The following is a 24,067-nucleotide window of genomic DNA, read 5'->3' as shown; positions in this document are numbered from 1 at the left end:
CTGGGTAATCCAGTACATCGTATCTATGCATAATGCATTCCTGACCTCATATTCTGAAAATTCCTCTGGAATTGCCAGCTGGTCTCAGAAGCATCAGGGGGTTACATGGGCGGGCAACGAATATTAGAAGATTAACAAAACTGAGCAGCAGGGACAGACAGACGAATTGAACATGTTAGTTATTTGTGAAAGGCTGATGGTGTCTGCCCTCGGCCCAATAGTCACACCATCCTGAGGTGAAACCTCCTCTATCATGCATTATCACAGTCCCTTCATTAGTTGCTGGGGAGACAGTGACCAGGTCACTGGGGTCAGTGCTGCCAGAGGCACGGTTGTAAAATTGCCTAGACAATAAAGGCAGCCTCAATAATGGTGTAGTAGCCATTCAGGAGAGATTAGCACGACACAGCCGGGATCCACCCAGGAACACACGCTTTACCTAAAGCTGCAGGGACACCCAGAGCAAACACAGGACAAGACAGGCGGTAAGGGAGGAGCATCACAGAGTTTCCAGACGGCAAAATCAGTGGAGTTGTGAGGGGCTCACATGAGGTGGATGAAGATACTGAAGATAGTGAGGCATGAGACAGGAAATGGAGGAAGAAGAGATTGATAGAGTGGGGGGCGAGGAGGATGGGTGGGATAGAACAAATGAAGACAGAGAGATTAAAGGAGAGGGTTGAGAAGTGAAGGCTGGACAGCTGTTTGAGCAGCAGTGGACGGAGGCGGCGTAGGACGATGATGGAGAAAGGAAGAAAAATAGGAAGGAGGGCCTTGAGAGGAAAGATGAAACATTCATGGAAGCTTAGAGGCACAGGCTTCCAGATAGTGAGAAGGAGGTTGGATCCATCCGTCATGGTGATTTTTTCCCCTCCTCCTGCCATACACCAGCATGATGTTTTTCTTCAATATGTTTAATAAAAGTGGAATTACTGCAAGCCCTCCTCTCTCCTCTGGCCCTGGGTGGTGTGGTGTGGAATGTCTGCTGCTGTCAGCCTGCCCTTCCACACACTCTACCTCACAATCAAGCCTCTCATGAAAAGCTACTTGCTTCAAACATACGCTTAACCTATGTGACCCATATCTACAGAGCAAACTGATGACAGAAGAACAGGAGAACAGTCAGCTGCCTTTAAGATGTGCTATGTTTCATCTCGGCATCACAGCATCAAAGCAATGGAATTAGGATTGTCCTCGTACAGACAACAATTCGCAGCTCTCTCGAGGAGAGAAGCTAGGAAGGCCTTGTCACAAGAGATAATCTAATGGGGTCGTGTCTGCATGGGTGAGCAAGGATGGTTTGGAATAAACAACGAAAACAGTGGTCAACAGTCCTTTAAGAGATTCCTTTTCAAAGCATGGTAGTCATCCCTCAAGGTACAGAGCACTTGAGCCATATCTACCCCAAACACTTCTTCCTTGACCCACCCTGTCTCATACCACTGCTCCCTTCCTTATCACCAAAGTGTGCCTCTAGTCCAGCCATCGCCTGAGGGAGGAATGTTGCATGAGCTTTTCAATCTGTGTCTGGTAAACCTGCCATCTCCCAAATTCACCCCTTTTTTTCTTGAATTGATCCTTTCACTCCCCGTGCTGACCGCGGCGCATCATCAGCCTCTTTTTTTTTAATGTCCACCAGCTGCTGCGGCGTGTCTGCGTCAGATAACATATTTGACTGAATCTATTTCTGCTCCTGCTCCTCCACAACCAATCGAGAATGATGAGGAGGAAAAAAGGTGGGGGTAATAACCACACATGTAATCTCACACCGCTGTAGTGGGTTTGGACAAACGGGGCTGGCGGCTTCCTTGGCATACTTTGCGATCAGAGACCGCCCGGCAGACGAAGTGAACAGGAGTGTTGATTTTGGCGGGGAATCGGTCTCACGTGAGACAGTGTTAGAGAGACTCATGCTAGCCACAGACAAATGGCTGCCGTCCATCTACAACGCCATAATATCACAGCAAAACCTGTTAGGTCAACTTAGCAAAAGAAAAGAAAAAAAACATCAACAATGCAACAAGGCAATGTTATCTTGATGTAAACAAAGATTGATGTGATTGTGGGAGAAAGCCATTAGAAGCCATGTCCATGTTTAGATGAAGCAGGAGATAGGTTTGGGGGTATAAAGACAGGTACGGGCCAATTATCCCGTTCTTGGTTTCTTTAGTAGTAATTATACCTTAGAATTGTTATTCACTGGCTGTTGTTTTGATTGCGCACTAGCTGGGCTTAGTGTTTTCTCCCCGTTCTTTTTCTTAAGGAACATCCAAGCTCAGTCGGGCTCTGCTGGGACTTGCAGAGGCACAGGTGGGGCTGTGGGTGTAGCCTGTCTCACCTCAGTGTGTAAGTGTGGGAACCACTCAGCCACAAGTAGTGCATGAGTAACAAGGACCCTGAGGGAGTGCGGCGTAATCTCCTCTAACGCTTCTCTTTCTCTCACTCAGCCAAACACACACACACATTTACTGAGAGGAAGGAGTTCGCTCATGCATTTATCTCAATCAGCGCACATTAGCAAACAGCAATCTTCAAATGAAAGCTCAATGTGAAATCACACAGACACAGACCTGTTTGTGTTGTAAATACAGTCACGGCCAGGTAAGTCATAGCCTGCGTTGATACCATTGTTGGGCCTAATTACTGAACCATGCTGAGGAAGCTTGCATGACAAAATGCATCGCACAAATTCATCATGTGGACAAGTATGTTACATATGGTTAAGTTGTAGCTAAGCCATTCTTATCTCGCCTGAACATGTTAACGCCATGCAGAGTTACAATGCATTTCACATTTTCAAAAAGTATACATGCAATGTCAAAGTTTCTTGAATATCACCCCAACATATCAACTTTTGCCTAAGTATATATATATATATATATATATATATAGAGAGAGAGAGAGAGAGAGAGAGGAGAGAGAGAGAGAGAGAGAGAGAGAGAGAGAGGAGAGAGAGAGAGAGAGAGAGAGATTGATTCATGGATAGATTCAAAAAAATACTTGTTTGTGATGAATGAGGATGTGATGACCATGGAAACAATGATCTAATAATCCTTGTCATGATTCCCCTCAGTGTGGCCTCCTAGATTTAGCAAGGATTTCTATATTTCAGATGGGGGAGAGTAAGTATCATTAAGGATTATTGTAATTTATACTAATCACCAGGTCATTAAGCCTTATTTTCATCAGCACACTATCATCTTCAGCTCTGGGAAGAGTGCTGGAACATGGCTTCAAAACAACTCAGCCACCCCACTGAGAGAAAAATTACATAATTGCTATACAAGTGCAAGCAAAAATGAATGACATTTACCCTAAATGAATAACACTAGCAAAACACACACCGCAGAAAACTACATACATGAATTTTTAATACTTTTTCACCCGAGAACATTGTTCTCGGGTGAAAATGTAAAGTGCTCATCTTTGTGAAGGAATGCAAAGGAATGACAATAACTTGCTGCTCTAATACAGATTTTATTGAGCTGTGTTGGTGGGGCAGTTGGGGGCAGTGGGCTGGCAGCTGTTGCTGCTGTGCAGGGGCCCTCAGGTCTCGGCCTACTCCTAATGGCCAGACCAGCTGTCGGAGTTCTGTCTGTAGGGGCGCGGTGGCTTCAGGAGGCGGGTGAGGGCATGAGAACTTCCACCCCCCCTGTCCTTGGGGGCGGATCCCTGCCTTGTTCTGCCCTCCTCTGAAAGGGGGTGATTGATGGCGCAGGGTTGACACCATGCTTCTCCAACAATTGACTCAGGAGGGACAGAGGATGAACAGAGAGCTCGGGACCCCTCCACGTCTTTCTCCTCTGGTTTTCAGAGGCAAATGTGGGATCAGTCGCAGTTATAATTCAGTCATTTTTCTCAATATGTCTTTTATTTGACATTTTTAGTGGCGCATATGCCACTGGAAACACTTTTCAAGGCTGTCACTGCAATAATTCTGCTGACAACCTCGAGTTATTTTCTGCTTTATATGTCAGATTACATGGATTTGAACACATTTTTGTCAAATAGCTTAAATGACCTTCTGCCTTTCGTTAAGATAAGCCTTCTTGTTGCAGCATGCCTCCATTGCCCTCTTCCTTACACCGGATCAATTAATCCTGCCAACAAAGTGAAGATCCATAGTGGTGGACAGCGCCCCAGCCTTAAGTGTGAGTGTTGGGTCATCAGCGGGTACCGGCTCAGAGACTCGGCACCGCGGCCTGCTAACACAGACCTGACCTTTAGCACTAAACCCCGGGATTCTCCCTGGATCCCTTTCAGCAAGTCGCCAGCACCTCCGTTCTCCTTCAAGATTTACTGCCCCGTGGAGGGAGAGGAGGAGGAAGGGGACGGGTGGGTGGTTGGTGGTGGGGGGGTGGCACTGTCCGGCAGCTGTTCACAGTGGTCTTAAGTAGCTATTTCACACGGAAACAGTGTCATAGCTTTCTGAATTCCTCCAGCTGGCCAGTCTCCAGCTCTGTCTGTAATACATTCCTGCACAGAGATGTCTATTGCACTCTCCATTCTCACTGCTCTGTGAATGCAAATGCTTCCAGACTCTCCACTGAGTGTCAGTCAACCCCTCTGTTGATTTATATCATGGAAGGGAAGGGAAAAATTCTTCAATTTTTATTAATGACAGCGGAGGCTGATCTTGGATAGAAGGATATCATTCGTACAAATTCCAGAAGACCTCTGTCTGTCAGTTTTCTGGGACAGCACTTCAGCAAGAAACACAGACAGTGAGAAAAGGTATAGAGAATTAAAAAATACCATACGTACAAAATTATATTTCCGTCCTCGTCTCTGTCCCTGTACTCGACAGGAACAAGACGTGTGCACACATAAAGGATTTAATAGCCGTTTGGAGAGCTTGTGTGAAAGTCAAACACTTTTTCCCACAATCCAAAGAAAGATCCATCATTCACATGTGTTTACTTTAGGTAAAAAGCTCCAGTCACTCTGTGTGTATATACGTGTGTGCATGTGTGCATGTGTGCATGTGTGCATGTGTGCATGTGTGCGTGTGTGTGAGTGTGTGAGTGTGTGTGTGGTCCAGGTATTACTCATGTTGTGGGGACCTAAACCTGTTTACACAGTCCCATTATAGGGACTTGTCTTCCTCATGGGGAAAAAAAGAAAGCCCCTGAAACGGAAATCATAATATTTTAGGGTGAAGGCATGTTTTACGGTTAGGTTCATGTTTAAGTTAGGTTTAGGTTAAGAATTAGGGCAAGTAGTAATATGGTTAAGAAAAGAGTAAGTCTCCAGAAAATCAATATTAGTTCATGTAATGTTCTTTAAAGTCATGGAGACATGACTGTGTGTGTGTGTGTGTGTGTGTGTGTGTGTGTGTGTGTGTGTGTGTGTGTGTGTGTGTGTGTGTGTGTGCGTGTGTGCTTGCGTGCATGTACACACCTTTAGTTATGAAAATTATTAGAGAGATGTTGTGACTTTCTAGATGACAAAGTGATGATCAGGACAAACAAAACCAAGAATTACATTGTGTGAATCTAATTCTATAAACACAAACTTTTCATGATAATGTCACAAGGTAAATATCCAAATACTATACTGTGTTAATAAATGAGTCTCGATACCACATTAATATTTCCTGCTGCTTCTTTGCTTTGTGTTTTCTTTAACAAAGTGAAACACTTTGTTAAAGAAAACAAAGGAACTGTGGGGAGGGAGCTAAACAAACAAGAGCACAGGATCCTGGCAAGAGCTGAGATGTTCCTTTCCTGATTGGAGCCTCCGGCATTGCACAACAGAGCGAAAGATTGGTTATCTCATCAAGTCATCTTATCACTTTGAGATGCAGTTGATTGTGTGTGTGTTGTGTGTGAATGTGTGCATGGGGGTGATGCTTGTGCCTCTGTCACACACATCAGGAGTGTGCCTGTAGCGTCTCTTCAAATCTCAGAAGCCCACTTCACTTAAAGCTGAAGTGCTTATACCCGCGATCCCTGAATTGATCCTAAAATACAAGACATCACACAATTCTGAAGCAGCAGGATCATCAGCTTCAACGCTGCCCTGCAATTGGCCCTCTTTTCTGTCCGTAGGGGGTCTCAGCTGCTGATTGGCCGTGACCAGTTTTGAAGAGGGGCTTCTAATCCTCTCCACACTCTCTGTGGGTGCTCGCGGGGCTTTTCCCACATAAATCAGTCTGGCCTGGGTGGTAAAGTCATCACGTCCACTGGGTCCACTCATACTGCCTGTTAGCACCCGTATCACATGGAGCGTGCTACCTCTGAAAGGCCACCGAGCATGAAAGGAGGGAGCTGACCATAACTGTGTATGTAGACTACGCTTGACACTGCGCTGCTGTTCTAATCAGAGACAGTACGCAAAGGCAAAATCCTGAAAGGCAAACACAAGCGTTATCCCTCAGGAGTACGCCATGCCAAACTAAATTGTTAAAGACATGTGATGTTTTATTGACCTGAGTGACCCCTGCAGTGTACGGACACACTCCCCCGCTGTGTGAGTGCAAAGTAAGCCTGTGTTCTCAAGGGTAGGGATAACATGAGCACACCATTTTACCTCTCATCCATGGGTGGTCCCAGAGTTAGTTAGTTTTCCCTCCTGACAATGCAGTCGTACAGTACCATTCACATGCAGTTCTGGATAAAAGCTGCTCTGTCAGGAATGTGTCACAATAGAGCGCGTTATCCCAAGGTATCAAATGCTCAATGGGAGGAATCACTGGGTAATTTGTATCAAAGGTGCTCGTACAAGGGCATTAAATGTGTACACGAGGACGTCCTGATTGAACGTAGCCTGCTATTTCCTCATAGTCACGTCGACCGACTATGAGCTAACAACTGTTCAAAGAGGAGCCTCAATCTCTGTCCAACAGAGAGCAGAGTTATAAATCCTGACCCTGTCACATCTCTGTTTGTGTGATTGGAGATTCCCCCTGAGTCCCGTGCGAGAATTTTGTCGCCAGGGCTTCTACTCTCACACTTTCTCTCCAATACAAACAAACCCGTGATTTATTTGTCCTGTGTGTGTGTGTGTGTGTGTGTGTGTGTGTGTGTGTGTGTGTGTGTGTGTGTGTGTGTGGGTGTGTGTGTGTGTGTGTGTGTGTAAAGAACGAGTGAAAGTGGACGAGAGACATAAAAGTTAACTAGGTTAACAAGACATTACATATTAAAGACTAGAACAAAAAACGTCCCTTTAAGAAACCAGAAGCCGCCGTTGTTCAGGCAAGAATTAGTTCTTTCATTTCTTAAACAATCGAGGAGAGGTCGTATTTCCAGAGGGACGTGCCGAAGCAGCCACTTCCACTGATGAGGAAGAAGGTGAACTGTAATTTTCTTATTGGCTCTTTATTTTCTCGAGTCAAGCAGCATAGATGTTAATCCTCTCAAACAAAGCATTCTAATTTGGGAGCGACGACACTTGGAAGTCTCGCGGGCCAATCAGCAGCAGGCTTCCAAAGTCTGAGGACACAGGGAGGTTGATTCATTAACAGGAAAATGCAGCTTTACTGGAATACCCGAGTTGTCAAGAGAATTAAAAAAAAAGCTATTTAAGGTTCCATCAAAACACGTTTTAAAAGCTGTTCTGTTTCCCTGTCTGTTCCTGCATTAGTAAGCACCAATAATGACATTTGTATATTCAATACATTCTTGTGTTCATTGACAACAGCCTTGTGATATTCTGTTGTTAAAAGCTTGTTAGACACAATGATGCCAGCAGCTGTTTCCACGGAACGACCGAGACCTCTACGTTTTCCAGAGGGATGAGCTACGCGAGGCATCTGTGGACTCTGAGTGCCGAGATAGGAGCATACTGTAAATACAACCTGTCTGCCCCTGAGCACACTGAGAAATCTCTCCCTGGGACGTCCTCCAACTGGAAGTCAGTCAAGATACTGCCAGCACCTGTCAGACTGAGGCATGAGTGCATCTCCCACATCCCCACGGGGCGAAAGCCATGATTCACAGCCAGATGAAAACACAAAAAAATCTGCTTATTACACCTATTTGTGAGTTAGATTAACTCCATCACACCTTCCTCCTTTGCCTCAAGCTTTCACACACAGCCAGACACACAGTGAGACACGCACACGTAGCCTATATATTATCTTGGATACGAGCCCGCGTGAGATTTCAAAGGGGAGCTGCGGCAATATCCAAATGCACAGAAAGAATACAGAGGCAGTCTAATCATGTCATTGTGCACAAAAAAAACTCAATCAAGCCATTGAAAAACTTTGCACTGCCCCAACTTTCATCACACGGTTGGTGCCAAGGGAAGCAGGTGTCTGTGAGGCCTAAGAAGCTCTTTTCACTGACCCCTATAGATGACGTCACACGCACTAACGAACTTCACTCCAAACCAGCCTGCTACATTCATGGCCCTACCCATGTCTGTAATTTATTCAAGGCCAGGAGCAGGAATAGTGTGACGGGGAGACGGTGGGGTGGCAGCAGTGTGCTTGAATATTAGTGTGCAACCCTCCCCTGCAGAGAGAAACTGTGTCATAATGCCGGACTCCTTTTATGATTCAAATCAAGGCTATTGTCTCTGTAAGCAACCGGCTCCGCTCTGTGTTCTGCAGAACAACTGAGGCACTATACACCGGCTGCAGAAAATGAGTCCACTGCCATAGGCTGAGGAGGCGCAGGCTCTGAGAGCAGGACTGAGACTCGGTACATGGGCCACGGGGATAATAGGAATGTTGTCTGCCATGTAAACACAATTCACTCGCTTATCTGCAATTCATCAACTGTAAACACGCAAACAAGCAAGTGAGCTCGCACGGGGTCAGAGAAACTGCAGTCTGCCACTAGAAAACTGAGGCGCTACTTCACGGGCATGATGTGAGGCTTTGTTGTCTGGATTATAGATTTCAAACGAATGCAATTTTAATAAGTAATTGCCGTTAAAAGCACTTGCAAGAGCACCACCCTACATTTGGACAAACCTGTTTAGTTTTATTCATGTGGTCATAGTGTTGATTTCGAAACAGACTTTCTCTGGTTCAGGACTGGCATTTTTCACAAGGTACCTGATCACACTGAATAACTAAAATCTGTTTCCAACTTGAAAAACCTACTGAGAAACACATTTTTGTGAAAGTTATCAATTGTGTCAATAAAACGTATTTAGTTTTAATAAAGATAAACTTAATTTTACCAGCTGAAGTGTTTTTTTAAAAGTTGGTCCTACAGTTTCTCTGTTTTTTAGCACAGCTTTTTTTTCGAGATTTCTGACTCTCCTATAAGATCCTTGTCAATACTGTGGGTCCAGCAGTTTAACCATTACTTTCCCACAGACTGTCATTTGTAACCCACAGAAATCAACTGTGCAGATTTTGAAGCAAGGGTCAAATCTGCTATGGCAGTTAATCTGCGTTTATTATAAAGCAGGAAAGAGCCCATTTGTTTTGATAGATTTGTCCCAGAGCAGCTCGATGATGTGTGGAACTGTGGTCTCTGTATTTTCCTGTCCCAACTTTTGTATAATATTCAGGGAGTGGAACACATCAAACTTTTCAGTGTGTGTGGGGTTGTGTGAATGTGTGTCTGTGTGTGTGTGTGTGATGGGGGTGTGGGGGTGATGGCGCTGGGACGATCCAGTGTGGAGGAGAGAGAGAAAGAGAAAGAGAGAGAGAGAGAGAGACAGAGGGGGCGGGGACAGGAGACGCTGGGACACATCGGGCAGGAAAAGTTTAGCAGAAGTTTCAGGAGGCGAACCGAGACTCACAGCAGCCGTGGCCGAGCTGCGGAGGATAACACGGGATTGGGAACTAACGCTACTCTTTCCGGCTGACTTTATGAGAAACCCCCCATCGACTTTGGAGCCGTTGTTTTTCTGTGAACTTAACAAAGGATGTATTTCTACTGAAAGAGCCAACTTGAAACGCTGGAAACTTTTCCACCGAAATGGAAGGGAATATTCCATGGATTATTCTGTCATTTTTATTTTTCCTGCATATTTGTGATGGTAAGTTTGTTTTGTTATTAAAGTCTATTCAAACTTGTAGGGTGTGAACTGGACACTCCATTCAATGCCCAGTGTCCCGGTCCAAAAAGGCAAAAGATGACTTGACTGGCTACCACTGACATCTTTGTGCCAAATTTGATTTTACGTTTACTTTTAATGTTCTGTTTTATGCTGCAGTTTGAGTTAAATTTATCAAAAAATCATCAGAGTTTTCCAAAGAATAATTAAAGAGCAACAGATAACAGATTTTTTACGCACATCACGTGTCAAAATATTACGCACAGAGGCACACGCAGTTTTTTGTGGATACATCTGAATACTGTATAGCATCTTGTAGTCCACAGGTATTTTTATCTAAAAACAAATGACCTCGGATCTAAGCGCAGTGATTGGTTTTCCTCTGTGGGAAAAAAGTGGGATGACTCTGTTCTGTGCTGCTCCGCCGAGTGAACTAAACCCTGAACGAGGTTCCTCTGACACCAGCAGCCCTGTTAACGTTTGGCTGAGACGCGTGGACTTGAGCGATGAGGATGTTTAACCTCACAAGTTTCCAAAAGTGCATTTACTGTAGGCCCCGTTCAGGAGGAGGGAAGGAAGGCGAACATTTGTTTAACCTAAAGCAGCGGGCGATGAGCCGGAGTCCCCCGAGCTCTGTGTGAACAAAGGCCTTTCTAAGCAACTGGATATCTGTTCCCACGAAGCGGCTGAGCAGTGACTGTCAGATAAATGAAGGTTCCTAAGACAAAATGTTTTCCAAGCAGGGATGAATCTCAGCATCATCTCAGCATGTATCTCCATGCAGGAAACACAAAGGTGTATCTGCTTTTGACTAAGTAAACAACAAACATGCGGGTGTGTCTGCAAGATGCCACAAGTGGCCAAGGCCTGATGTCTGTGCTTTAAAATGTATCAGGGACAATAAAGGAGCATTTCCACCATCTTTTACTGAAAACAAAGATTTCCCACACAGACACTGACCCTGATAATGGGGCTTTTTTTTCTACTTTTGCTGTAATTTACTGTCAGAAAAAAGTGGATTCCATCAAATCATTCGTCAATTGTTTGCTTCTCTAACAGTTTTTTCCCAATTTCCACAGGGTTCCGTTGCGTGGATCAATACAGACCCTGTGAAAACGGAGGGACATGCATAGATTCACCTGCTCGATGCATGTAAGTGAAACATCATGTAAAGTTGTACCAGGATAACACTTGTGGGCCAATGTTTCTCCTTCCTCAATACTTCATATTCTCAGTTTATTAAAGGCTTTTGACGAAAGCAGAGGCCTTGTGTGTAAATGTGTGTTCACTTGCTGCCATTTGTTACTCGGCTGTGGAAGGTTTCCCGGTAAAGTTTCGTTCCCAGTTTCACAATCAGTCTCATATCCTACTGGATGTTAATTTACAACATTCACATAAGCGTGGTGAAAGACAGGCACGAATTGATTAGGCCGCCCACAGATGAGCATCAGCACGCCTCGACGTGTTTGGCTGCCACACTCATCTCCTGCACCTGTTACGGAGCTTTGTCAGACATAAATCACGTCACTATGCTGCACATGAGTAAAGCGTGGTGTTTATCTTTGTTGCAGACTTTTCCTTCTACAAGCAACATGAGTTCATTTCAAAGGTTTTTTAACTAATTGTTTTCTGTGCTTTCTTTCGTTTCCCGCCTGCTTTGGGCATTTTTGAGCTCTTGCATCTTTTGGCAGTGATGCGGCTTTTGTTTTCCGAATTTGAAGGGGGGGGGGGTTGTGTGGGAACCTAGTACAATACTCCAGTTAAATAGCCTACAGTGTCTTGCCTGGGGGTCATTTGCCCTTTTTTAAAGAACCTTTTAGCTTAGGAAACAGCCCCCAGTGTTTCAGATGAGGCGATACAGTCATCTCTAGAACAAAAAAAACTCAGTGGTTGCCAGCTGCTTCCCTCCAAAAATGGCAGATTTATTATTTTATTGGTGTGGGCCAGCAATTTACCCTACAGTAGGGGTCAAAGTTGGGCCATTACCATGAATGCACTTTTCACAAGCAAATAATAAGACATAAGAATTTATATATGCACTAGCCAATGTGTAACTAGAATCTGAGTCTAACTAGAGTCCCTGAAACAAGTAACCACCACCCTCATTTTTTTCAATCATTAGCCAAGATGAGCGAGTAAATGTGTAATTTTATGGAGAATGTCAGACACAATTTGTCTGAGGGTGTATAGATATACAATTTTTCTCCTTTTAGCGAGAGCCACATTATAATCTAATGTTTTGTTTAGTTTCTCCATTATTTACAGATTTAATGTCGTCACAGGGAATAATTTTTGGCAGATGCTTTGATTCATTCATCTTTTGTGCTGTGTACACGTGTTGTGTGGTACATAGGAGTTGGTAGTCACTATGCTGGTCCAGTGCCAAGAAAAAGAAGCCCTTTAAGTGCAAAGCGAGAGGTTTTCGTATGGAAGGGGACAAATGTCATAGCACACACTGAAGAAAGAGTCCCATAGCAGGGCCGAGCAGTGGAGCAGAGCGTGGCCACATTAGAGTGGTCAGACCAGTCCGACACTGAGGTGAGCGGTGGAGCCACCCCACCCCTTCCACTGGGAGCCCACGGAAACAGGAGATTCAAAACAGCAGAAAAGATCCTTTCTTTCACCAGATACCTGGCTGTAACCCTGCACCATCAGAACAGAGCCGAGCAGGGAGCGAATAAAGGCCCCAGCGAAACAAGGCCAGTGCGGAATAGAAACACAGAAACTAATGCATATACAGATACACGTTTTGGCATTTGACAGGAATTTGGAGAACCAGTGAAAAAAACAACCTTGCTAGAAATCACCACAGTTGCACAGAAGCACACACACATTGTTCTGTGCAATGAATGGTCATCTGCTCCTGCTTCCTTCTCAGCCACTGTGTTATTACATTTTTCTTATGGCTTGTAACTTCACAAGTGACAGTAATACCATGTGGATGGGAGGTAGGCTGCTATTGTTACTGTCCCAGATACCGATGTATCCTCTGTCTTGTTGGCAAACACAGCTATAATACAACACTACGGCTGTAACATGAAAGAAATCCCAGGGTTCTCATAGTAGTCTGTCTCGTCAGTTTCTGTGTCTGCCTCCTCCTCACTCCCTCCTCAAGTGACTGGGTAAAAGTTACAGTCCAGAGTTGCTAATAGGGGATTACAATAGTAATCCTCTGGAAACTGTTCAAGTGAACAAACTTTCTGATGCCCATGTCATCTGTTTCAGTGACCCGGTAAAGCTTAGTTAATGCTTCTAGTCTGAAAGGGTTGATTGCTCCAACCAGGCTCCATGACTCTGCTCCCAGTGCAGGCACTAACTGGCTGTAGTTGCTGCCTGCAACTGCAAGTCAGCGATTAATTCCTTCACTTGTGATTGCAAAAGACCACGAATAAGTGGTTGCATTCACTTTTACTAAAGTGTTCAAATTAAAAAAAGCAACTTTGCACAAAAATCATCTCCACATGCTGGTTCCAATTGGAAACCGTATAAACCAGGATCACTGCAGCATCATCAAAAGAGAAATGGTGTAATTAAGGTAAAATAAGTTTGATAAAGCATTTCCTAACTGTGAGTATTGTGCTCCGAACCTCTCAGTGTCTGAGTCTGTGAACATGTTTGTGTGCACTAGTGGGACGGTTGCTTTTACCAAACCAGGCTGTGTTTGATGCCTTCAGATAAGTACAACATGTAAGTGAGATTTTGAGGTTCTGCACGTCTGCTCTGGAGATGAAGTTGCTCGGATGCACCTGATCTGCAAATCCCAGCTTCACTGGTTTTCCAGTTCCAAAGTACAACCTATCTTTGTAATGTGAGGTTTTCTTTGCATTGTACGACACTGTAGTACTTGATGCACCATTAATATTTTTTAAGTATATTCTCTGTGAGCTTAGTGTGACCCAGAGTTTTGAACTTGGCAGTGAAGGATTAATCGTCAGGAAGTCCTGTTGAAGTGTCTTTGGCCCCTCAGCGCTGCCCTGTGAGCAGAACGTGCGGTGTAGAGAGGGCCACGGCGGCGTGGCCAGAGGAGAGATAATTAGGCAGATTGAGAGGGTGTCATTCAGAGAGGATCCAGCTGGAGGGATCCGACTGGGGGTAGGGACCGGGTGGAGGGAGGCTGGGTAGGAAGCAGGGGGGTGGGGGGGGGGGGGGGGGTGAGGCTGCGTAGAGGACAGCTGGTGGATGTTGTGATGGTAATCCAGTGAAGTCAGATCTTGACAAAGGGGAAGCATAGGGCCAGGTGCTGCCATTGAGCAGTCAGCTGCCCCCATACTGTGAGAGACAAGCTCGTGGTGGAATGAAGCTGGTAGCTCTCAGCCCCTCTTGCACATGTTGCTTCTCTCACAGTGCAGCAGCGAACACGTCCACTCTCTCTCTCTCTGCGTGTTGTCCCAGCTATGGCGGCTCATCCTGTGCCCCCCCCCCCCCCCCCCCCCCCCCCCCCCCCCCCCCCCCCCCCCCCCCCCCCCCCCCCCCCCCCCCCCCCCCCCCCCCCCCCCCCCCCCCCCCCCCCCCCCCCCCCCCCCCCCCCCCCCCCCAACACAGTGGCAGATTATGAGTAACCCTTTCCTCTCAGATCCCCTAAAACCGAATGGGGAAATAAATGTGAGGCTTCTCTGCTGTGCGAGGTCCACGGATGGATACAGTGGTCCTCTTTATGAATGCTCTGCCCTTGGCTCTCAGTAGCAGAGTCACCATATAAATAGTGAGTGTTTTGTCATGACCCTGACTCCCAGCCTCTTAGAACATGATTAAAGAGACAGATTTGTGACTCTGATGGGGAGCAGCCTGTCCAGACATTGTCCAGTGCTGTTTTTCCAGTAAAATGTTTTTATCTACCCACTTCATGAAAAAACACACACTCTCAGAATAACACGTTCCCAGGAGAGATTGCAATTTCGCAAATGCAGCACAACCTAACGGCGATTGGACTCTTTTATCAAAATCAGATGAAGAATGCATTTCTGAAAAACACAGCTCACTAAGAAGTGGGAATCTACACACATGCCAAGGCACAGAGAAACACATTAGATTGTTAGCTTAGCGGAGAGAACCTCAGGGCTGGTGTTTTCTTTGGCATCTTTATGGTGGATTAGAAAGGAATGCTTACTAAGATTCCTCCTGCCCCACTGGTGCTTTCAGGTTATTGTCCATACCTCTCATCCATTCACCCTGGTAGCCCCTTCAGGAATGCCTCTAACAATACTGTCAGCCTAGTCTCATTGAAAAGGGGATGTTTAGAATGACTTGTTTGATTTGCAATTAGTTACTCTGCATTTTTGCGAGGCTATACGTAGCCTATATCACTCCCGCTGCCCTGACAGACGGATGGAGCCATTGCCGTGCCATTATCCAGGCAAAGTGATGCTTTGCAGACCCAGTAGTTACAATAAATGTATATGACAGTGGACAGTGGTCATGTCCATGTGGAGATGAGTGCTATCCGGCCAAGAGGTTACACCATCATAGGGAGGATGCTTTGGTTTTGTTGTGGCTTCTTCTCTCTGGGTCATGACTGGAGACTCGGAGCTGTGGTTCCCAGGCTCCATCACAGGAAGTGGTGCCTTCTGACCTCCCTGCTACGCACATCCTGTCTTATCAAAGCTTATGCAGCTTAGTGTGTGCACCCTGGGTCTCCATGCTTCTCAACTTTTCGCTTCTACTTCTTAATTTTATATTATCCCACCTCTCACCACATGGCTACATGGTGCTGAAATTGCTTCATCCTTTATTACTTGGAAGTCACAGATCAAAGTATGTGGGAATTTAAAAGAAAGTGTGTGCTCACTCACATGTCACATCAGGAAACTCATCCTGTGTGATAAAAAACGTCAGTTTTGCTATTATTGTGAGTTGGCACAGGAACCTTCAGTTGGAATTTGTGCGTTATTATTCTTTCTGGAGTCAATGTATGTCTGAACCACATACTTATGTAGGGATAAGCTCTGTCTCTGAAGTCTCATCCCCTGGCTGTTCGTTCTGATCCGGGAGACTGTGACCTCTGAGGAGACATTCAGGCAGACCTGATTGGAATAACTGAGGTCTGTCAGCAGAATTTCCAGAGTCTCTCCCTCAGTTTAGAAGAGGAAGGGATGGGTCCGTCATTAAATAATTCAGGAAAAGGCATCCACTTTTCCACTAAGCACACTTTCCACAGACATCTTGATTTTAACCAGGCAGTATTTTGCCTGTGTTAACATGTCTTAATGAAAAACTTTCATTTTAATACATTGCCACAATTATTAACTTTATTTATAGATTACTATCTTTGCAAGGGCTGCAAAATAAAACAGAGCACACTCAAAAATTAAGGAATCACAAATATTAAAAGACAGAATTCATTTAAAAGAACTCTAAAAGACATTGAATTCCTTAAATCAATAAAAAAAATTGAATTCATATATAAAATAGAAGGTAAAATCAGTAAAGGCTCACTGATAAAATTATGTTTTAACAAGGGATTTAAAAGAGATCACTGACTCAGCTGACCTGATTTCCTCAAGCAGATCAAATAACTAAAGCAACAATGCTATATTATTGTAACTAGTTTTAGATTTATGAAATGTTTCATTGGTACACTGGCCCACACCCTTGTAAAACATCTCTAGTACTTTCTTGAGTGACAGCAGTTGAGATAATGGACATTCTCTGGCTCTTTTCCTGGCGTTCAACTTAACTTATCACTAAGAACCTTTGCCAGTGCCCCATAAACAAATCTTATTCTTTTAGCATGTGAGAGTCTACTGGTCTCAGTCAGACTGTAGACGTATCCTGTCAACATGATTAAACTGGAGTGTGGTTTATCAGATATTGTTGTAGTTCTATTTAATCCACACTCATTGTGCAGCAAATGTTTGCCGTGACACGAATAGCAAGTCATTAGAGGCCCTGAGATATTTCTGTCACATTGAGTTTTTTTTTTTTGTTAAGGCAACTTGAGAGAAAACGTTGGACTGGAAATTGTAGTTGGTCTTTCATGCTCGGTTTGGGATAGGGTCTTTTTAAATTTCAATTTCAAAGTTGCACAGAAATCTGGTTTAGTTTAGGTGGCTGGGTGTGGTTATTGTGGTGGAGTTCAGAGGAGAATGAAAGCTTTGAAAGACCCCGACTCTGGGACTCATGCAATGTGGTCATGGGCAAATGCATATGAAAAATGTCAGGGAGGAATCTTCCAAAAATGTGTTAGACACTAGAGGCGAATTTGTCCGGATAGTATATAAACTACAAACGTAAAAATGACATGCTGTTGTTCGGCCTTTTTACAGCAGTATAACCGAGCACTTAGCAACAAGTTTCATTCTCTTCCTGCGGCGGAGCTCCGCAGTTCCCACTGCCAAGGAAATGCTCCACATTTCTATTCTTCGTTTATATCCTTATACATGTAGATCTGAGCATTGAGGGGCTATCAGAGGTGAGAAGGATGCACTGACAGCCTTCCTTGCCTTTTGGCCAGATTCATTACTGCTTTTCATCCGGAGAAAGTTAAATGTCCTTGTATTCACATGTTTAATATTCATGCTCAGGGGGTGCTCTGGAAACCTCCCTCTGGAGATTTCAATACCTCCATTGTGTGTCTTAGCACAATTGTTGAAACAAACTTTGCACTGTGAAACACACATCCTTTTAGACGTGATTGTACTCAATTACCAGACTGAATTGGCCGCGGACAGTGCTCAGTGCTACCTGCGTATGTAGGGGATCAGTCCTCCGATGTGCTCCAACTGTCCTTACGAAACCCTGTCCCTCATCACCCCTTTTCTCTCACTCTGGTTCTCTCTCACCATGGGTTACTGTTGCCAGGCTACAGCCCAGGCCTGTTGGTCCGTGTAAGCTCGGGCCTGAAAGACTAGCTGTTTGGGTCACTGCCCCCCCTCCAACCTCCCCCCCCCCCAAACACTTTTATACAAAGGAGTTCTGACTACTTTAGCTCTTTTATTTGGGCCACAAAACACTCCCCAACCCCCAATCTGGCTCTTTGCTGAGAAAGGGAGAGCCAAGCTGAGGAGAGCAGAGGAGGCTGTTGCAAGGGGTGGGTGGGGGGTGGATGGGCTTCTGTTGGCAGTGTGGTGTCAGTGCGGACTCAAATAAAGCAGTAGAACTGATTCTTGGTCGCCTGTGGAAGGACAGGGGGGTGGTAGGGACAAGAGGGTTGTGTTGAGAGAAAGATACGCTTTTGAAAGGATTTCCAAGATCCCAATATTTTTCTTTTCTAGCAGCATCAGGCTTGACAGAATTTCCTAGAAGTTCTCATGCAAAACAGAAGTGGAAATTAAAAAGATGGGAGTTGTGTTGTCACTCCTCCCCTCTGTTTGTCTTAGGAAATGCCCTGTGAGATAGGAAGACTCCTTTATACTTGTTGCTTTGTGGACCATGACAGTGTGTATGAACCATGTCAGAGATTACAGACTCTTTGTTCGCAGGTGAGTCGCCCTCTGACCTCTGGCAGAGTAGCGGCTATTGTATAGGAGAGGATGAGCTCAGGTTACCCTGCTTCAGTGACCCAGAAAGCAGGAAAACTGGCATTGTGTTACACACGTACAGGTGACAGACCTCACTTATACATAAATCAAATGGTCAGGGGGAATCCTCCTACTTGATGCAGAACTGAGAAATGTCACATGTCGATAATGTTTTATAATATCATTTGCTCTTTAAACTCTGCTTCATCAAATGTTTGACAGCATTTTATAATTTCCTCAATGGATCTCTTCTTTTATGGGTTCACAGTCCTACCTTTCCTCAGACGCTGAGGATGGTTGTAAGTCTCTTTTCTTTGTGTCTGGGTGTGCAGTGATTGTTGCATGTGTTTGCTTTGTTGCAGTGGTGCCGTTGCGTAACAATCTTTAAAAGTGTGTTAAGAGGAACTGTTAATGCATGTGTTTGTGGCGGATGACCACATCTCCAGAGTGGTGTGAAATGTTCCTTGTGTGAGAGCGTGGGTGTGTTGGTTGCTGGACTAGTCCCATGGGCAACACGGCACAGTTGCTTTGGCTTAAAAGTCTGGCAGGGGAGGTAAATGCCAGACACCCAGAGGTGCCCTGACAGATGTGGACAGATGCATGGCAGCAGCTGGCCCAACCGCTCATATGTGTTGACGCGGAGAGATTACCCACCCTCGCCATCCCTCCGCTGCACCCAAAGACCTCCCCCTCATCTGCTGCACTCTCTTCCTCAAAGGTCAGAAGTCAACACTCACTAAATATGACTCAGGGGCCCGTTGCACAACAGCAGCCCGCACCTGCTTTGTACATCCGCCACAACTAAGGCTGGGCCAAGGCGAAGGCACAGGTCCTGCCCTGCTGTTCCCAGAGGGTGCGGAATCCACAAGGTTGTAAAGAGCCTGATAAGGAGGCTCTCATGTGCACCAGGACCAAGTTTCGCGTCTCTCACAGTCTCTGCACTGATACCACTGTGATTTGTGTGTTATGGGAGTAGCATGCTGGCAGTTAGTCAGGTCTAGACAAAAGAATGTGTGTTTTGGCTTCTCAGTTCACTGTGAATTTGTAAGGGTGGACAAATAATTTATCAGACATAACTACTATTGTCGTTCTTACCCACCCACACACATGCACACACATCATCTAATGCACACAAATATTTACCAACACTATTAATTCTCATAGCTGAGCCAGTATTTTAGTTTCTGTAGTGCCACATCAACATGCACTTGGACACACAGTACTTCATGGAATGAGTGGTAAGTTATTCTCTGTCCACATAGAGTCACAACAGCCTGAGTGATGAAAAATATAGACTGTATAGAAAAACCTGTAGCTCTATGGCTTTCATCAGCAAATGTCCACAGTGCAGATCAGCTCCAGAAGAATTTGACTGTCAGTTGATTGTATTTTCTATAAAAGCAACTTCTTTTCAAAGCCTTCTTTGTGCCACATTTGTGTTTCATTTTTAGTGATACCCTAGATTCCAGACATAGTTAATTTGCCTCTAAATAAACCCAGCCAAGCCATGACAAATAGCCATGGGGACCACGGGTGGGTGGTGAGGGGAAGGGGTGATTGGTTGGGTGTCAGGCCTGCTTGTTCGTCTGCGAGGTTGCTAGGGCAACAGAGATCGTGCATTAGGAGCGCATGCAGTGTTTTTAGAGCAGGGGACGAGGGATTACAGGAAATATGACATGACATTCTTGCTGGACTAGACCGCTCTCTCTCCTCCTCTCCGTCGCCCTCTCCACCAATTCCACCTTCTAAAGACATTCCCTCCAGCAGAGCAGCCCCACCCCACTCTCCCTGCAGCCGTGACATTATCATCACAATCAGACGGGGGACCTCTGACATCTGACCTCTCAGCACGTGAGAGGAGGGGGTTGTTAGGGGGAAAGGCAAGCTGGCGTTCAGGGGGGCTTTAGAAGATGGAGGAGTAGCTGTAGTAACTGTGCAAACTCTCCCCCAACATGCCAGCTCTAGTGTTGCTTAACTTTAGTGTCCAAACCAAGTTTCAACACTGTAGTGAGGTCCTTGTACTATAGCCATGGTCATGGGAAATTCATCTTTCCCTATGGCATTTATAGCTGTTATGTTTAATTAATTATTATATACCAACAAATTACTACTTTGGAGACATTTGACTTTTTTGCACAGTTTCTGTGTATATGCACATTCTTGTGGATATGCCTGTGTGTCTGGCTCCTTCATGCTTAGTCTTGTGGCTCCTCTATTTCATTATTGACTTTGTAAAGCTGGAAAAAAAGCCAAACAAAACTGAGCAGTCTCCATTTTTCCTGAGGCAGAGCATTCTAGTCAGAAAGAAAACAGGCTATTTCAGTGAAAAGCCAGATCTGGATCTGTTCATCCTCTTTAGCCGACCTGAAGCCGTTTCAGCCTCCGCCTGGGGCAAGTGCCAGAAAACTATTTTAGCTTTGTTTTAGCTTCTTTTTTTTTTTAAAAGGGAGGGAAAATCCAAAAAGTAAAAGATGAACTGATACCAGAGTAGTGGTAATGCTCCTGTTCAGGAGAAAAGATGAAAACCCATTGTTGATCCTGCCCAGGGGTTCCTCTCCAAAGAATGAGAGGACAGAGCCCAAGGGTGGGCCAAAACCCAGCCGTCACTGCTCTGTCATCAGCATCAAACAGCCTGTTTGAAGAAGGGGTTTGTCCGCAGCCAGGGGCTCCACTGTGGGTGTAGAGTTACCAGCTCATAGTGACCTCCTGAGTAAGTCCAACCCTTACCTAAACTCCCATAAGGCCCCTGATGAGAGCTATAGGAAGCCCTGTTTATATGTTTATCTCTCTTTATATGTTTATCCTCTTTTAGAGGAGCAGGTTTAGGTCCAGCCTGCACAATGTCTTTACAGCCCATGAAGCTTCAAGTTAGCAGAGCAGCAGCAGCAGCTCCAGTGCTCCACCTGTGTCTACACAGAATGTGTTCAGGCACAGTATTGAGTTTAAGTCACCTGGGTTTTGAAAGCACTCAAGAGGCTAATTCATAATCATTGTAACACATACTAATTAAGTCGTTTCACACCTGCATAGTTAAAGTACATAATAAGACTAAAACAGTAGCATCGTGTAGAAACCACCATGTGTGAAGACTGTCAAGATAATGCAGATAATCAGATTTTCTATCAAAAAACTGTTACTGATAGGAGTATGTGTTGTTTCATTCAAAAACTCTATCTGGTTCTCCTATTCGCTTTATGCATGTACTGTGTGGAGTCCCCATTTTTCTCATGTCCACATTTGTTGGCAATTGTTAAGTTTCCAGACTGCTGTTTCTGGGTGTGTTCTTACAAGAACAGAAACAAAAGCTGAGGTGCGGAAAAAACTGTAATAGTGCAGGAATGTTTGCCGCCATGGAGAAAACTGAAGCTTTCCAGCTGGAAAGTGTTTGCTTCTTGAGACACAGAAAGATGGCCTCCCTCCATCTTCATATTTTGAAGTTTGTTTGTGAGTGTACTGGATGTGCATCTCATTTCATGAACAATTCATTGCATGGTTATTACTTGTTGCTGTTTTAATACAAATGCATCCCAGGGCCCAGAAGCATTGTTCATGCCAAGGCATGAGTCAGGTCACAGGCCTTGCCAGGGTGTCATTGAGCCTTGATTGTTAAACCTAGACGATGATGGCTCCACTAGAGTTAGAGTGTCACAGCTTTCTTTAATAGCTTAGTGTGTCAGCTTTTGACCAGTTTCCTTGTTTTTATGTGTGTAAATGTGTTTGTTCAGATGTCGTCCCGGCTTCATTGGTCCTCTCTGTCAGCACCTGGATCCCTGCCATCGATCACAATGTCTGAATGGAGCCGCTTGCAAGAGCCAGGTGGTTAATGGTCTCCCACAATACTCCTGTGTCTGCCAGAGAGGGTTCAGAGGTACAGAATTTGTTTTCATTATGAAGATCATATTTGACAATAGAAATTAAACGTACCTTAATTGACTGAACACAATTCTCTATTTACTCTCCAGGCCAAGAATGCGGAAACATTGATGCCTGTGCCACCAGCCCCTGTGCCAACGGGGCCCGTTGTGCCAACTGGAATAACCACTACAACTGTTCCTGCCCACCTGGCTTCCAGGGAAAGAACTGCCGCAATGACATTGATGAGTGCCGCAAGCCTGGCGTGTGCCTCAACAGGGGTCTCTGCATTAATACCCAAGGGTCCTTCCGCTGTCAGTGCCAACCTGGATACAGTGGGCGCACGTGTGAGGTGTCCACCCTGCCCTGTGCCCCATCTCAATGCCTTAATGGAGGCACCTGTCGACAGACCAGTGACCATTCTTATGAGTGTGCTTGCCTACCAGGTAAGACAGCTCTCTGCAGCATAATAAAACATGCACATACACACTAACTCAAAGTCAGTTAGCAGACCCACGGTTTTCCCAGGCCCTCAGCATGGGGCTAAAGGCATACAGGTTTTCTCAGCCTGATGACGTAGCTGTTAGTGCTTAACGCTTTCTGTCCCAGGTCAGCTTCCTGTCTGCTATTAATAGCTGCTGATGGGAGATGGGATGGTGGGAGAGTTGAAGAGGCAGCCCGCCTGTACTCCTACTCTACATTACTCTGTTCACAACAGAAGGAATTTACTTTATGGGCCTCCTGGTTTCCCACTGGGGAGCTGGCAGGAAATGTCTCTTGCCGGAGAGGAAGTCATTGAAACTGTGAGAGATTATAAAACAAGCAAACACTGCAGGGAGTGTAGACCTCTGAAGCAGTCAGGAGTCACGGCTGCTACTGGCATCGTATGGGAACCGTCATGTGAAGATGTAAACAATCAGACACCCCTGAACCTTTTACTGCCCACGTTGCCCCTCACTTCATATACTGTGGGAAAAATGACTCAAGGCTATCAGTAGAAATGTTTGAACTCTAGAGCAGGGGCCATTGATGTTTAATAAACTGAAAAATCGTTGTTACTGTGTGTGTTGTAACTCCTCTCTCTCTCTCTCTCTCCATCTGTCTCAGGGTTTGAGGGACACAACTGTGAGAATAATGTGGATGACTGTCCAGCACACAAGTGTATGAATGGAGGGATATGTGTGGATGGAGTCAATACCTACAATTGCCAGTGCCTACCAGAATGGACAGGTACAGATCTTTTTATCAAATGAACTTGAACAAATATGTACGGTGGTAAGTCTGTGTGACATTATTTGTCATGTTACAACTCCAGGGCAATACTGTGCTGAGGACGTCAACGAGTGTCTCATGCAACCAAACGCCTGTCATAACGGGGGCACATGCTTCAACACCATCGGTGGCCATACCTGTGTCTGCGTTAATGGTTGGACTGGAGACGACTGCAGCGAGAACATTGATGACTGCGCCATAGCCGTCTGCTTCAACGGTGCCACCTGCCACGACCGTGTAGCTTCCTTCTTCTGCGAGTGCCCAGTTGGAAAGACGGGTAAGTGGGTTTGTCAAAATGTCCCTCTTATTCCTGGCAGCTAAGTTGTTGGGTAACTGACATGGATTTTGTCCCCGTGCTTCCACCTCAGGTTTGCTGTGCCATCTTGATGATGCATGTGTGAGCAATCCCTGCAATGAGGGGGCAGTGTGTGACACAAACCCGCTCAACGGCCGTGCCATTTGCACCTGTCCTGCTGGTTTCGTAGGTGGTGCCTGCAACCAGGACATGGATGAGTGTTCTATTG

At 45.3% G+C, this 24,067-nt stretch overlaps 1 protein-coding gene across 1 annotated transcript in view; it reads left to right on the top strand.

Annotated features, from left to right (window-relative positions):
- The first annotated feature begins 9,669 nt into the window (after nt 1-9,669).
- notch3 (notch receptor 3) overlaps nt 9,670-24,067 on the top strand; it is a 30,362-nt gene continuing 15,964 nt past the window's right edge. Inside the window, exons 1-7 of the mRNA XM_034592783.1 lie at nt 9,670-9,945; nt 11,043-11,115; nt 22,145-22,287; nt 22,382-22,717; nt 23,379-23,501; nt 23,587-23,820; nt 23,912-24,067. Coding sequence (XP_034448674.1) covers nt 9,885-9,945; nt 11,043-11,115; nt 22,145-22,287; nt 22,382-22,717; nt 23,379-23,501; nt 23,587-23,820; nt 23,912-24,067 — 1,126 coding nt within the window. The 5' untranslated portion in view covers nt 9,670-9,884. The remainder of the gene's footprint in view (nt 9,946-11,042; nt 11,116-22,144; nt 22,288-22,381; nt 22,718-23,378; nt 23,502-23,586; nt 23,821-23,911) is intronic.

This window comes from Hippoglossus hippoglossus, chromosome 8, assembly GCF_009819705.1.
Source record: "Hippoglossus hippoglossus isolate fHipHip1 chromosome 8, fHipHip1.pri, whole genome shotgun sequence".
NCBI lineage: Eukaryota > Metazoa > Chordata > Actinopteri > Pleuronectiformes > Pleuronectidae > Hippoglossus > Hippoglossus hippoglossus.
This window is presented reverse-complemented; position numbering and strand designations above follow the sequence as displayed.